A 17,547-nucleotide genomic window follows, 5' to 3' on the forward strand; every position below is an offset into this window, starting at 1 on the left:
TTTTGTGTTATAAACTGGAGGCTGAACAGGGGTGAAGTAATTTCTCCCTGCACCACAAAATACTAATATACAGTATCTGAAAATTTTGCAAGAAACTCAAACCAGTCTTATTTCTTCATTTCACAGCCATTTCATTACTTTAATATTAAACTGATAGCCAGAGACTACAATCACTTCAATCTTACAGCATTTCAGATATTTAAATTTAGAATTAGACCATTTTTGATTATCCAGTAAAACCCTATATATACAATATCAAATGTAATCAAAATTCGTTAAATTGTTAATGACAAAATTATGTCCACAAGGATTTCACAACCATAATGAAGGCAGGCTATTACTTTATACCTTTAAGAATTATTTCCTCAGTACCTTGAGAGAGTAATTTATTGTAAGAACGCATAATTCAGTTTATCAATATTTACCAATTATTTACACATCAAGGCCTCAAAGTAGAGCTTTATTCTCAAGGAAGAAACATTGGTATCTCAAAAGGAACAAGCTTGAGGTATTTTATATTTCATTTAGTTAATTTTGTATTTATTTCAAGTTCCAAATAAATGAAGCAACAAATCGTGGATGGAAAGCCAGGACTCTTCTAGAATGCTTGATAATAGGGGAAAAAGCAAAGTGGGGAAACTAGAGAGACAAATCTCAAAGAAGATCCTCAATGCCAGAGAAAAATTGAGGTCCACACAGAAAGAGGAAATATAAAGGTCTATACAAAAAACATGGAGATTACAGATACAATACTCAAAAGACCAAATTTCCATGGAATCCTCTTCAGAATATAAATAGGCAACCACAAAAATTGATTCAAGGAAGAGAAGTTGAGATCAATTCAAAGAAGATCTGAAACAAAGGTATTTCAAAAGAAGGTTAATTAAGAGGAAGGAAAAAAACAGGTCCAAAAGCACCTGATTGGAGGAAAGGAGCCAAAGCAAAATAATTCAGAAATTCTGAGAAGAGGAAAAGAGCAAAGCAATTTTTTCACATGGTGCTTTGCTCTTGGACAGTTGCCTGGATAACTAACAATAGAGAACATTTGAGAGCAGCCGCAACAACTTTACTGTTCATCTACGCAATCTGTGCAGAATTTTGAACAATCATCTACGCAATCTGTGCAGAATTTTGAACAATCAAACAATAGCAGCCACACTTTGGAATCGGTGTGGTGAGCAGGTTTGTTATAAAAAATATCGGAAGGGGTAGCAGAGAGAACAGTGAAAGACTATACAAAGGGCCAAGTAATTTGTAATTTCTGTTTACCGTTATTACAACCAAGTGAAGTGATAATCCTGGGATTCTGGAAGATATTTTAATGTACACTTTATTAAACAAGGACTTAGCTAAGCACCTGCTATAGCCACTCTGAGCCCAGCACCAAGCAAGCTGCCTCCATCCTGGAGTTAAATCTGTACTATGATCAATACCGACTAGTTTTGGTACCATAACGGTTGGTAAGCCAAGTTGTATGTAAATCACGTTATTAACACAGATGTTTTCATTTCCTGTAAAAGAGAAAATATTGATTTTGGCAAGGAGACAGAAGTTCCAGACATACTGTATGAAGCAGTAACTTTTCTGGTAAACAGTTTGTTATTTGACCTGCTGTGCCATTTAAAAATTGTATTACTTCAGGGATTAAGTTATTGTTTATTCCCTTAGGTTGCTTCAGGAACTTCAAGCCACTGATTACTAACTTGACAATACATAAGAGAATCTTAATTTACGACTAGAATGTTTATATTTCAAGTATCAAAAGCCTTCATAGGCAACAGCAATGATTTAATTTAAATTGTCATTAGAATGACAAACTTCTGTCCAATAAAACTTTAACAATGAGAGCTACATTATTTTGAAGAATCCAAGTTCCTTTCTCATACCACTAAGCTTTATTCCCCTGATATCTCAAAACCAGGAGAATTTAACAAATTGCTGCAAGAAACAGCTATTCAACTGACCACATCAAATATTTGTACAAATCTAACTTCAGTAGTTCGTGAACTGATAACTTACAAAATTAAGTCCACTATACTATTAAAGATAGAGTAGTAAACATTGTATGAAATACTCATTGTACACAGTCATAAAATTTTAATTTAGCGGAGTTCTTTCATGAACAGCTTCAAGTTAATCCTCAATGAAGACTTGCAAAATTATGTTCCTGAATTTTTAAAAATGTTTACACATTCACAATTTACATGCATGTGAATTACTTTGGAATATAAAAAATCTTAATAGGCTATAAAAATACACAAAACATGCACAATTCTCATCTTTGTAAAAATATTAGTAACAGTTTATCACAGCCATAGTAAATATCTCATGATGTTGCATTAAAAATAACCGGAATGCATCCTGCCTCAACAGCTAGATGGTTGCCAGCACCAAATCTCCACCAGAAGAAGCATCTTTCAAATGTACCTTACGAGTAATTGCTTTTGCTGTTAACGACGGGACTTCTGAAATGAAAGGCAGAATATGAAATTATGACTTATGAAATGCTTTTATACACAACCTACTTCTCTACATCACGGTGATCAGCAATCTGGCCTTTCCAAATGGGAGAGTTTTCCCCTCCCCAGTTTTATACCATACAACTCCATAGTACATGCCATTTGAAATTTACCTGCAAAATATAGGGCCTACTTAAAGAGTGAACTTACCAAACATGAAATTATATAAACTACGGTAAGCAATTAAGTAATAAATACTAAATTATCTTTCATTCAATAAATACACTTAAAAAACAATTATTAAAGATACCCATACTAATTTATAGAAATTAATATTAAAATATTACACATTTCATATCTATAAGTATTAATTACTGCAGCTGAAATATAAAAAAATTAATGAAATAAGGAAAATAAATATTTAACCCACCACTGATCGCTGAGCAAAATGCTCACGATCATTGAAAGTCATCTGCTCTTTTATACAGCATGTAGTTGTAAACTTGAGCCCTGATGTACCTTCACGCAGCAGTTTTGAGAGAAGGATGGATGCACTGAAATGCACATCCGTCACCTTGAGAAGGGACAGGGGAGGAATTATCAGACTGCCAACAGCGAGCATTTTGCTCCACGCATGACCAGTCACATTAGCACTAATTTCGATGTGTTATAGTTTCGCTATTGTTGCAAGCTCTTTCATAGTTGAAACAGTTCTTTTAAACTAATGTGTTGTGTAATCAGTGTGCGGCGATGGCTTCAAGTTGTGACATTATGCGACAGTGATCCACTTGAGGGTGGACACAGTGAACATTATACGGATAATAAACAGTTCGAGACAGACCTGGAGAACAATCTGTAGCTGGGGAACATATGTTGGAGGTAAATGAGAATTTAATGTTTAGTAACAATGTTTATATAGGAAAAGAGGTGACAAAGAGGGCAGACACCCACCTAGAAGAAATCCACACTAACAAACTTGTGCTACAAATATAGTGACTCATCCTGCTTGTGTAAAGGGCATTGCAAAACACTATTTTAGAAAGCTGGGAATTGTTTTTGCCAGATATAGTTATAACCTTGAGATTTATTCTTATGTTCATTTAATGTGTAATTACATTTATGCTTGAAATTAGTTGGTATTTATTATTTAAACACATACCATGAACATTTTGCTCAACGTGCAACCACTCTCGTTACTTTCATCCCAGCGACCACTGGCGAGTTAAACAAATAAAATCAGAAATGCCAGGTGTCCAAGATGCCCAAGGTATATCCTTTAAAACTACCTGTGAATCACTAACAGCATTTGTTTGCAAGGCAGCAATATTTTAACATTACACTGGATATCAATGAAGCAACATGGCATCTTTGTCGACAATGAAACTGAAACGCTCATTTTTGAGGATACGGATAGCAATCCTGATTAAGTGGAGCGCAACGTGGAGAGGTCATCAAAAGACAGTCTGAGTGGAAGAGAAGTAGGTACATTAAAACTGACTTATGTTGGTGAACAAGTTCTACAACAGGTATTCAGGACTCTACATACATACATTCATACATTATCATTATAGACTGTTATGCCTTTCAGCGTTCAGTCTGCAAGCCTCTGAGAATTTACTAAACGTCGCCACAATCCTCGATTTGCAACTAGTGTTGTGGCTTCATTTAGTTCTATACCTCTTATCTTTAAATCGTTAGAAACAGAGTCTAACCATCGTCGTCTTGGTCTCCCTCTACTTCTCTTACCCTCCATAACAGAGTCCATTATTCTCCTAGGTAACCTATCCTCCTCCATTCGCCTCACATGACCCCACCACCGAAGCCGGTTTATGCGTACATCTTCATCCATCGAGTTCATTCCTAAATTAGCCTTTATCTCCTCATTCCGAGTTCCCTCCTGCCATTGTTCCCACCTGTTTGTACCAGCAATCATTCTTGCTACTTTCATGTCTGTTACTTCTAACTTATGAATAAGATATCCTGAGTCCACCCAGCTTTCGCTCCCATAAAGCAAAGTTGGTCTGAAAACAGACCGATGTAAAGATAGTTTCGTCTGGGAGCTCACTTCCTTCTTACAGAATACTGCTGATCGCAACTGCGAGCTCACTGCATTAGCTTTACTACACCTTGATTCAATCTCACTATATTACCATTCTGGGAAAACACACAACCTAAATACTTGAAATTATCGACCTGTTCTAGCTTTGTATCACCAATCTGACATTCAATTCTGTTGGATTTCTTACCTACTGACATCAATTTAGTCTTCGAGAGGCTAATTTTCATACCATACTCATTGCACCTATTTTCAAGTTCCAAGATGTTAGACTGCAGGCTTTCGGCACAGTCTGCCATTAAGACCAAGTCGTCAGCATAGGCCAGGCTGCTTACTACATTTCCACCTAACTGAATCCGGGACTCTAAACGAAGTAAAATATTTATGAAAGGAATTCCTCTTTCAATTTTAGGGTTCGCTTTAATTTTTAACAATAATGCTCTAAAATAAAGGTTTTCAGGCTCAGCTCAAACATTTAATAAGGAAAGTGCATCCAATGGGCATAGGAGTACATTACAACTTATTCTAAACAGAACTGTCAGTGATGCTGTTCTGTTGGTACATTTCATGTGATTTTTCACACTTTTTTCCACAAACAACAAATACACGTGACCGTTGCCTCGTGGAACAATTTCAGACTGCAGATTCGGTGGAGGGAACCATGCGTTGCCAAACGTGACACTAAGTGCCTCAGCTCGTGTTCTGCCTCCTCTGTCCATCGCTCTCTGAAGATTGTATTTTCTGAGGCGAGAGCCACATCTGCATAAATGTAGGTGCTTTTGTTCAGTGTGCCTTGCTTGACTCAGGAGACTACTTCGCTCATGTAGATGTTAAACAATACTGGACTGAGTGGATCGCCCTGTAGCACACCAACCATTTGATTCTGATAGCCCATTGCATACCTGTATTTGATTTTCAGCCAGTATATTTGTAATTAGTCTTGTCAGCTCTGACTGCCCTACTAAGTTCTCCAGTTTTTCCATAAGCACACTCCTATTCACTGTATCAAACGTTCTGCTGAGATCGATGAAGATGGCAAACATCTTATGGTCCCTAATCTTCCCTGAAATCTCTGAATAGGTTTCCAGCAACCATAAAGGTGGATCGACCAAGTCTATAGTCTAATTGTTCTGGTAGAAGCGGGTCCACTATGGTACTCAGCCTTTGGGTCAGTAGTCTTAGCGGTTTAAAAGGCTTTGACTAGTGTTATTCCTGTATAGGAGCCAGGTTCGCTCGTCACCTTTCTCTTTGTACAGTAACTGATAGATTTGTGCCAGTCAAGTGAAATATCGCCTCTTAAGTTTTCTAGACAGGGCAATGATAGCTTTAAGTGTTTAATGCAGATCCCGTTTAGACCAGGTGCCCTGCATGGTTTACTTGCAGATATTACACTCCTTACTTCCAATGGTGTAAACCGCATGCCCTTTTCTATTACACGAGCGTCATTTATCTTTACTGTTGGCCTCGTCTCCTTGGCAGTTAAGGCTCTCTCCATGTGCTCCTGCCATGTTGCCATCGGATGTCTGTTGGGAAGTGTGACTTTTGTCTAAGCATTCAGTATGGGTCTTCTGTATCCTTTATCACCTTTTCCTTCTGCATTAGCATAGTCTTGTACTTTCTTCTGGCTGCCATTGTTTGAATTACTTGCTGCAAACATAAGTGTGGAATTTCTCTCCTCATAGCATTCTGTCAAACCATTTTTACTCTACGAGAGTTTTGGGCTTCTACGATTGTGCTAGTGATGAATTCCTCAATGCCACATCTAGTTTTCCATGCTGATGATCTGGGGGATGTTTGCAGTCCTGTGCATATTCTCCTGTAGTATCTATGGGTTGAGTTTTCTCATACATCTTTGTGTCTGCTGGTCTTTCATAATTTTCTTTAAATTCAATTCTGTTAGAAGTGGGACTGTTTTCTCAACATAGTCCCATCATTGTCCAGAAAGAGTAATGTTTGCATATCTGAAGTCTATTGCACTGCCTCTTGTGACAGATGTAAGCGAGTACACTTTTGTTGTTCACTAAGGTCATGCCCTCTTCTGCTATATATTCCAAGACTAAATCTGTTTTTGTGTTTCATCAACTGGGCAATTTAAATCACCAGATAAGAATCTTATTGTCTGGCAACCCTTATTGCTCTTTGTAAACTGCATTATATTTTTAGGCCTATAATCTGGTTTAAAGTAGACACTGATAATGGTCCCTATTCATGTTTTCACTACCAGTTGGTTTTCTCATAATGGAACTTTGAACTAAGATGATTCCAGTTTTGAGGCATGTTACCCCTCCTGATGGCATTCCTGTAATGTCTTTCTTTGCTAACACATGAATATTGTAGAATACTTAAATATCAATTCTTGAATTTGCAGTTATAAAAGTCTGTCAGCCCATGTCTAAGTATCTAAATACATATTATATATTATAACCCTTAACCCTTTAACATTCCAGTTCATTGCCGCCCCCTGTATTTCCAGGGCGCACAAAATGGTCGATAGATCTCGTTGCCTGGCCAGAGCTTCATCGTACACCATCAATTTACTTCAATAGAATGCCAATCTCGAATGACCTACTTGTGTCTGTCGCTTACATATTGCAGGTGATTTTGCCAAGATACCATTTTCCTGTAGATATTCTACCAAGGCCTCTGTGGTTGCCTACATTTACAACATTTTCACTTTTTGAAATTGTTTAAGATGGTTTAAATATTTTTCACAATATGACCCAGTGTTAATATTTTGTTTCTTGCATAACCTTTAAAATTATATACATGTACTGTATATTGGTGGCTCTCAAGACAGTTTCAAAGTGTGTGTAATCCAGTAACTGTACACTCTGCAGCAGTACTAGAGTTAAAATCGAGACAAGTAGAGCCACAGAAGCCTGATGTGAGATTGTTGGACATACTCCCCCTCCGCACCTAGCTTAACCAGAGCACATCAGAAGATACTGACTGCGAGGGGAAAGAGAAAATACTACAACAATACTCTCATGATAATCTTTCCTTTGACTTCCCACAATCAATTTTGATTTTGACACCCACAGAACAAGTTTTCCTTTCCTGCAAAACCATGGAAAATCCATCTTTGGGGCTGCTAACAGTGCTATTTACTATATGCAAGGCCCCATTTCCAAATGCTTTGAAATTTGAGATGGCAACATGCATTAGAGATCTGTCATTACTATGCACACCGTTTGCCCATATCATGAAATTTACAAAGTATCCATTCATTCATTTAGCTTCCATAGACTGAACAATTACATATTTTGAAATATGCCAACAATAAATTATGCACAATAATGAACATTCTGAAAAAGAAAAAACACAACAAATACCTCAATGTTAGGGCAGCATATCCTAATTTTTTTTAAATATTAATAATCAATATTTACAAGACTAACGCCTGGTTTCACCAACGTTCGTCAAGGGAGATGATAGTCAAATATTTGATGTTACGTTATAATTCTCATGTCAGGTCCGTATTGAAATTTACATAAATACAAAGTATGGTCTGTCAAATCCACCTTTTACGTTTCTCCAACATCCATTTTCACTGATGATCATCCAATTGTTGAATTCATTCGTCAACTCGCATGATGATCCTTAAGTTAATTAAAACCTCTACCATGCTGTAAACATACGGTAATGTTTATTGCAATTTAGACATATATACTTCTGTCAAAATCACGGTCACAAACCTGATGTAAATTCAAGGAAGTGTGATCGGGCAAAATATATAACATTGCTGTTAAGTCAAGGTGAGCTAGACCTCCATAAGTGAAGTCAAAAAGAAAGGCCTGCTGCATATTGCATATCTCAACAGCAGACGCTATGACTATAGCTCCAACGGAAGATGAATATTACTTCGGTTCCGCGCATTGGAAATACAAGCAGTGCTAGTGTATGATGAATTCAAGTGCAGTGCAATGGATTCGTGATAACGGGTTTGCTATACATGTGAAGTGAGAATAGTTGTCATTTGGAGTGCAGTTAAATAGTGCCTTGTGAAGTTTAGCAATACAACAGTTTTATTGTGGACATTAATATTGTACTGTGTCTACTCCCTAATTATTTATCGTTCTATTTTTTTCTCTTAATTTTATTTGAGAACGTGAGAGCACTAAGGGAAAACGGGTTCTTCTCAATTATTGTGCTCATTTATATGTTAAAGCTCGTATGCAAAACGGGAGAGAATTTAGACGCTGAGATTATATATATATATATATAGATAGAACTGTTGGAGAATCTTGGACCTGAAAGAGTAATTATGGAATAAAATGACCCTTTCCACACGATGGACGATTCAAAACTTATGAGGTACAGGCTTTCTAAACAAGTGACAAATTAGAACAAATTGAAGCCAGGCTTGAATATTTATTTCTTTATTGGTGACAAAAGGTAGCATGAGCCTCTGGCTTGTGATAGGGACAATACGGAACATACTTTATAGGAGACAATTACATTTCATGTACAATAGCTTTTTCTGTAAAGTGACAAGCACATTTCTAGATAACTAAGATTGCTTTTTTATTAAACATGTTAGCATCATAGTTTTTCAGAAGTATATTCAGATATTGCATGGCTGTAATACATTAAATATGGACAATATATTATTGTATTAATTAAAGCAAGTTATATGGAGATTATATTGAGATATCTGTATAGGAGTAATATTCCTTCACTTTCTTAAAACATAACCAATTTAGAGTTCTATATAACATGAGGCAACACACATTCCCTAAACATAGATTCTATGCCACTAATAGGAGTAGACCACTCACTAATCCAGCAATTGCTTCTGACACTGCGTTTTTATGCTACTGGCTCTTTTCAAATAGTAATTGGAGATACAAATGGAGTTTCGAAAGCTACAATAAGATTAGGGTTGCCAGATGTACGGTTTTGCCCGGAACAATACGTTTTTTTCTCATTTTGTTCCGCGTACGGTGCACCATTTAAACCGTACGCCCAATATTCCGTTTTTTAAATATCATGGTTTTGACAATAGTATTGTATCCAAAAAGTGCGCGGTTAAGATCAAAATATTCTGTATTATGACCCGACTAATGATCAGCCATCATAGTTGAGAACAGCACCTCTGGCAGTATTCTAGCGGCACTAGCGGGTGTGGGGTCTCCTCCATTTTATATACCAGTGGTTTAATTGGCCCAGAAAAACTGAACATATTAATGGTACTCAAGTTTGTCTTAAGTTATTTCCATCGAATGCTTATACTGAAAGAGTATTTTCAGCAATGGCAATAAAATGGAGAGATGACAGAAACAGATGTTCAGTAGATATAATTAAAAAATGCACTTTTTGGGTGCTTCAACTATGATTAGAATTGTAAGGAATTTCTCAAGAAAGTTTTGTTGAATAAGAAACTGTTACATATTGCTTCTTCAAATGACAAGTGCTTGTTAAATGTTCATTTCAATGTAAAGGCTAACGCATTATTAGTTTGTAATAAATTAAGCACCTACATATTTCATGCTGGTGCTGTTATATTGTTACCGGTATTTACTTATTAACATAACCCTGGTCTTTTCTCTTAATCATGGCTACGGTGCCTTAATTTAGCGCTATATGGCAAGGATATGGAAGTGTTCCTTATTTGTCATCCGGAAATCTGGCAACCCTAAATAAGATATCAAGAATGTGTGTGAAGAAATCGCCTATTTAAGACATCACTATGTTTTCCTAGCGCAGATGAAGTACGTGCTGTTATTCAGGAATTTTGTGGTATATGTAATTTTCTGGGTGTAATAGGGGCAATTGACTGTAGTCTTGTACCAATACAGTATCCTGGTGGTCATAACGCGAAAAGGTTTCGCAACAGAAAACAATATTTTTCCATTAATGTTAGAATTTCAGACGCGAATCTTCTGATTAGAAATGTAGTAGCACGATGGCCCGGGTTGGAACATGATAGCTTCATTTTTGATAACTTAGAAATCAGAATGATATTCGAAATAGGAAGAATACCATAAGGGCATTTATTGGGTGATAATGGTTACTATTTAGCCCCCTATCTTCTCCCTTTTTGAATCCAAGGACTGAAGGTCAAGAAAACTACAATAAAGCTCATGTGGAGACAAACTGCATAAAACAGTATGGGGTGTGGAAAAAGAGGTTTCCTGTGCTATCTTTAGGATTACGAACAAAAGTAAGAATGGCATTAACCATCATAGTAGCCAGTGCTATTCTTCACAATATTGTAACACAAACTAGAGGAGGATCCCCCGAGGATCAAGAGCTCATGACAAATTATCTTATATTTGATGCGATACCGGTCCCCGCTGCAGATGTTCCTCGTGACTGTGCGCCTACTGCTGTTCATGAAAGGATTGTCGAAAATAATTTCCTCTAAGAAAGTAGTCCAGTTAAATTTGCAGCATTTTAATGAAATCTTCCACAATGATATGAACTTATTTTTATTACATTTTAACTCATTTGCTTTCAATTTACTGGCAATTTAAATTGTCTACATCAATGTAATTTTTGTTAGTTCACTTTCACCGAAATGTATTTTGTAACATAATGCGAAGATGCAGAAGTAATGTTCTCTAGCACTTAGAATGATCCCCTGTATGGGAAGAGAGAAAAATATAGTTTAAATAATAGCGATACTACATTATTAATAATTACTTGTTCAAATACTTGGCAAGTTTTCATCTTCCTTCAGACAGTTCGGAAAGTTTCTCACGGGCTTTTGCAGCTTCGGTCTTTTTCACTTTATTTAAATTGGGCCTATTCCTTGCACTCCACGATTCCTGGTTTCGCCTGCGATATCAGTATTTGCTCGGTAGAAACATGAATCCGAGAAACCGCCGACGTCGCCGATTCTTCATGAGGTGTGATCTCAAACACAGCAGAGAGGTTATGTGTCGTACTTGTTTCATCTCCACAGCATCGCTCGTGACCGGTGTTATTTGATCTATACAGAAAGCGCAGTCAAACTAATTATGAATGGGCTCCACTTGCTCACAGATAATAGATAATTGGGAAGAGGTTTCATCTAACGAGGTTCCAGCAGCTCCACCTCCCGTTTTATGCATATTGATCTTGTCCTGGATCTTCTGTTTCGGCCTGTGCTTAAAATCGTCATAAAATGACTTCAGCTGCTTTGTAGATATTTTTTAACAAAATCTCTAGCATTAAAAATGTCTTATTTGTTCCCAAGATCTTTCCTTCTCTTTTACAGTCACACCATCAGTTCACTTATTTTCTATTACATCTTTTCAGCAACTAACCTTACCATTAATGCCTTCTCTTTGGAGAAATTCTCTCCCCTTTTTTTAAATGTTTCTTTGTTGCCCATTTCTTCTTAGTAGTTATCAAACAATATTAAATAACTAACTTTTAGATAAGAGTTAATTCAATAGAGAAACATTACATAACTTGCAGGAACTGAATTCTATTCCTTCCTAACCCTCTTGTTTTACGAGCAAATCAGAAAGGCCAACATATATTAATTTGTCATGAAAACAAAAATATTCTGATGAATCATCGCATTTGACGAAACCTCAAAGCAAATCTGCGATGGTGAAACTCTTCTCATTTTAACAAAGTACTTCTGCCAGCTCTGAACCCGTCATGTGCATTATTTGACAAGTTATAATTTGATTAAAAATCTAGTAAGCCGATCTCTTATAGCACATTAAAATATTTTTGAAATAACAGTAAGTATTGATATTGGTCTGAAATTACGAAAACTAAGTTTCCACTTGTAAAGACCGGGATAACTTTAGCTATTTTTAAGAGATTAGGAAACTGACCACTAGAAAATTATTCATTGATGAGAAGTTAAAGGCTGTACCAGATACAAAATAAATTTTTTAACAAGTGTTGTTGGAATTACATCTACACCTGTGGAAGTTTTATTCTTCAAAGACTGCATGATTATAAGAGCTTTCAGTTCTGTTACTGGAGTTCACTGCATAGAGTTTTGCACAAAGGTTGGGAGTTCACGTAATGCATGGATTTATTTGCATTTTCATGTTTGTATGGTTGGGATATAAATAAATACATCATTTACATAATTAGCCAAATGATGAGGGTCATTCATTTGTATTCCCTTATTTTTTATTGCAGCAACTTTATTTCCAACTGTGTGTGGTGGTTTCTTCCTTAATTACATTCCATATAGTTTGTGATTTAACTAAGTTTCTTGTTATTGTGCATTATTTTAGCTGTCCTAACATCGAAGGTCATCGGCCCACTTCCGCACTGCTATTCCTACCAAAAATGTTATGAAGGCCTTGATCTAATTATCCTAAGAAAATCTCAACATCAGCAACCAGTGAACAGAACACTTAACAGAATTAGTCTTAACACTAGGAAGCTTAAATTCCACTGAAGTTATTTCAAAAATCCTAATTCAGAATTATGCACTTAAAGGTCCTTTTCCTTTCTTTACATTTAATTTCTGACTTAGCAAAAATACAAACTCCCCATGGTCTTTATTACCCCGACTACTTTGATATTAACAAGTTCAAGTTAATTATTACACCAAAGTTCACCCAAACAGATCAACATCACATTCTGTATTGAATTTGAAATGACTTTTAATCCTAAATTTGTCTTAAGAATAGACAATGTTCTGATGAAATATTTTGAACTGCCTACTCCCACACTCCAAGTCATAACTTAATTCTGGACCTCCATTCTGGATTGAAATTTTATTGGGTCCAGAATTGAACAGTTTCCTGGACTAGGTAGCTCAAGGACAGTTTTCCTGATCTTTACTTGTAATGTTACTTATTAACTTTCTTACATATTGCTTCCTCCATCCATGCAATGCCTTGTATGAGAAGTTTGGTTTGAATACAAAAGAATTCAGATTTCATTCAACTTAGCAATCATGAAGCGCACTGTAGACCCACCGAATGTCTAACAGTGTAAAATTATTGAAATGACTATTTGCCTGAATTTCTCAATTTGTGTCCTTGACAGCTTTATTCACAAATGACCAGCCAGTTAAATCATGCCTGGGGCAAGTTTGTCACTTTTGTATGGGTCAGCTTACCTAGAGTCCTGTTCAGAATACTTCATTTCTCGCTACGTCGTTGGTTCCTCCAACAATAAATATGACAATGAATAGAGTTTATCAGCATTCCTCAAGAGGGGTTTCACTACTTCTGAATGGGGGGCACCTGGTTGAATAAAACCTGTCACTTTACGGTCACTATCAATTCTGCTAGATTGCTGCAAGGTCTCAACAGTGATTATCACCAAACAGTTTCACCTTCTTCTCCTTAGCATGAATTCTGTGGTTTTTCCAGAGAACTCTTGTCTGGGGAGAAAGAAGTGCTTCCTTGCTGTTCTATGCAGTACGAATCTAATTCGTACAACTAGATCTGCTAGCCGGTAAACTGATAGATTTCTAGCAATTACTTTTTGTAATTTGTAATATAGGCAAAAGCAGTAACTATCGTCGCCATGAGACCTATCTGTGTCTGTGAGACTAAAGCAACTAGCAAAAAAGCAGTAACTAACCAAATCAGTCAAAGCTATCTTCTATCTCAAAAATTTAACAAGTGAAGTGAAGAGTTTTGCTGTTACGTAGCAAAATTCCACGTGAATTTATAGAGGCACAAGGCACTGTAAGACTCTTCTACTAACGACTACATACAGAACGTACAGGGAAGACTGTAAATGCACAAAAATGATCATTCTGAACAAATCCTGAAGTTATAATGAAGCTATTAACACTTGTCAACAACCCAAAAGTAGTTTTCTTTCTGCATAGGATAACTATTTGTAATACTAAAGTGATGTTAAATTATTCACTCAACTGATCAGTATCCATTACAGAAAACTCCACCTGAGAGTGGCTGTAAATTAGACTTATATCCTGTCGTTAATTTTCATCATTTTCTTTCTACCTTTCTTTCATTGACAATTTACAATCTGGCTCAAGTACAATATAGACAAGAGTCAAAATCATCTGAGACTGAACAGATGAAAAAAGAAGGAAACCACAAAAATACAGCAGACATTGCATGACTTCACCAAATCAAATCAAGTATCAAATGATTCAGGGATGCTGACCATGTGGCAGATTCCCTCTCTTAAATATACTAAAAATTCCTCTTCCTATAAATGAGTATTTGCTGCAATTTGTTCTCTTTCATCCCAACTATCTTCTTATGAACTTTCCTACTTTAAAAAAAGCTCTATTCAAACTTATCCATCAACTAATGTCATTCCGTACCAATTCTCCAGTGACTCCCAAGTATTTCCAGCCAATAGTTGGGAACATTTTCATAAAGATACACTTTTCGGATATTACAGAACAACTGTTCCTGCTTTCTTTTGTAATTATTCCAGTTCTTGCGTCAAGTAGTCCTGGTGTTGGTCCCATACACTCAAACCCTAATCTAACCGGGGACTTACCAGAGATTTGTACACCCTTTCCTTTACATTGTTACTACAGTAAAACCTCGTTAATTTGAAGTCCATGGGACTCAAAAATAGGACTTCGAATTGCGTGATTTTGAATTAACCGCCAATTCACAATTCAGAAGTACCAACCCTTGCCGCATTACAAAATATTCTATGGCCTGTTACTGAATGCAGTTAACCTTGATTCACAGTTTATACCTTTCAAATGCCATGAAAAAAAGAACTGTTTCCAAAATGTATCCAAGAAGGTGCATTTACAGTACTCAAATAATACACTCGGATATCTCACTGTTAAACATAACCTTATGCAACGAAAGAGGTAAAAAAAGCACGATTCAAAGATGAGAAATCTATGCTGGCTCCCATGTGCACGTGCTTCATTAATTGGATTACTATACTGTATGTATTTTAGATGCCTTGTATTTACACAGAAAGTACCCAATGCCTTTAAAATCTAACTTTCCTATGACTATCCTTGTACGATTTTCCGCCATGGCACTTCTCTCGTACTTCAGAGATGTAAACACTTGCCGCATCACAAAGTATTCTAAGACTCATTAATACATGCAATCACCTCGATTCACAGTTTAAACCTTTCCAATGCCATGGAAAAACTATTTCCAACATGTATCCAACAAGGTGCATTTACAATGTTCAAATAATGCACTTGGATAAATCACTGACAAACATAACCTCACGCAACGAAAGAAAAAAATTGCACAATTCAAAGACGAGGATTAATTATGACGGTTCCCCTTTGCAAATGCATTATTTTTTGGATTTCTGTACTGTTTGCATTTTTAGATGCTTTGTATTGGCATAGAAAGTGCCCGACGCCCTTAAAACATGGTGACTTATCGAACTTTCCTATGACGAGGGGATAAAGTATCTCGCTACCATGTGCATTGCAACGCAATACTGTGACCCCCATCCCTCACCCTTGTACGATTTCCCAGCTGGCAATTACTCCTTTAAAACCATAAGACCGTTTGGGCTCGCATTAAAATAAAGCAATGCAGGTTCACCAGCAATGAAAATATTGTTCGGTGCCTACGAATTTACTATATGAGCCAAGTTTTTTCGTCAACTGTCGGCATCGCCAGTGTTCGCGGATTCTGTTTTCCCGCACACTGCCTCATGCATGATATTACGGCATTCCTTAAAAGGAAACTGTGTTTTACTCCATCACCACAATGAAAAACAACTTACTCTTTGAGAAGTAGGTTTCCGCTGCCTCCTTGGTTCGGGGCTGCTGCTGCTACTACTGCTACTGTTGGTGGAGCAACAGTCTGAGCAGCTGCACGAAGGGCAGGTGGAACAGTCTGTGCTATGAGAGTCATAACACGACGTGCCAGAATCGCTGCTGTATGAAGACGACTCTAAAACAAATAAGTGCAAATTAGAAAACTACTCTACCTTTTTTTTAGATTTTAAAAGCTGAGAAAACTTTAAACCTAAAACAAGGAAAGCAAGTTTTAAAAACACAACCTACAATATATCAGACATGTATCCAGGAATTTTATTAAATTTCGTTAGGGGTTCAAAGTCACAATAACTGATTTTTAGTAACTGTGGTACTGGTAATGGCAATGACTGGGTAGGAAGCAGGTAGGGATGAGCAACGATCTCGCTCGAGACCAATGTCATGTATCTGCAGAAGTTCTGTGCTGCAATCTGTGCGATGTCTAGTGTTGGGAAAGGTACCACAAAAATACTGAGCTTAATTCCAGCGACTAGAGAATATTTAATTGATACAAATTACTTATACCAATATAAATGGTCCGTTACTGGGCATATTTTCCAGCTAACTCATTCCTGGTTGCCAGCGTTTCGCCCCAGTGTGCCAAGTTGGGAATGAACATCTATACCTACAAATTACTTTTTGAACAAGTAATCAGTAAAATTACTTCACTGAACACCAACCTTAAGGACTTTTTTTGAACGCAGACTTGCATTCCTCAACAACGGGTACATGGGGGAAAAAAAAATCATTTACTGTTTGGGTAGAATGCGTATAGTGCCTAGAGTATTTAACTTGCGATTATGGGTAATGTCTCAATATAAAAAGGACGCTCCCTGTCGAAAAAAATTATAAAATCTGAAATTTAGTTTTCATGAAACAGTGCTTCAAAGCCAAAATTTGTGCTGAATGTGATTTTGCACACATGCTGTGTTGACTCACGCTCAATTGGAGGTTAGTTTTCTTGAATACATCGTGGTCAATCTTTCTTTTACTCACATTAATCCCAAACTCTCAAATTATATCATTGCTCATATCACAGACCCACGTGCTATTGAATAAAATGTATTATTCACATAAGTCTGGAAAACCCTCAAAGCCTGCAGCGACAGCCTACTGCCAATTTTTCACGTGGAAGATGTTAGAATCCACGTTTGAAGATCACCTAATCTACATAACATACCAAAGTTCGCTAAGAAAAAGAGATTTCATTATGTTTATTATTAAGTGGCTATCATCACCAAGAGAGAACTTTCAAAATTATTTTTATAATAATTTTTTACTTTGTAACATTTAGTTTTAAATAATTTTTATTATTTATAAGTTTCATATTCCATATTGATTGGATTCAATGTAATAGATGAGAAAAATGTTCCACCGATCAATAC

The 17,547-nt window shown here is 36.5% G+C and overlaps 1 protein-coding gene across 1 annotated transcript in view; it reads right to left on the bottom strand.

Moving 5' to 3' along the window:
• Positions 1-1,112: 1,112 nt before the first annotated feature.
• The window catches only part of LOC136882464 (zinc finger CCHC domain-containing protein 10), a 44,249-nt gene continuing 27,814 nt past the window's right edge, over positions 1,113-17,547 (bottom strand). Inside the window, exons 5-6 of the mRNA XM_067155124.2 lie at positions 16,129-16,298; positions 1,113-2,465 (exon numbers count right to left, since the gene is read on the bottom strand). Coding sequence (XP_067011225.2) covers positions 2,451-2,465; positions 16,129-16,298 — 185 coding nt within the window. The 3' untranslated portion in view covers positions 1,113-2,450. The remainder of the gene's footprint in view (positions 2,466-16,128; positions 16,299-17,547) is intronic.

Source organism: Anabrus simplex, chromosome 10 (genome assembly GCF_040414725.1).
Source record: "Anabrus simplex isolate iqAnaSimp1 chromosome 10, ASM4041472v1, whole genome shotgun sequence".
Classification (NCBI taxonomy): Eukaryota; Metazoa; Arthropoda; class Insecta; order Orthoptera; family Tettigoniidae; genus Anabrus; species Anabrus simplex.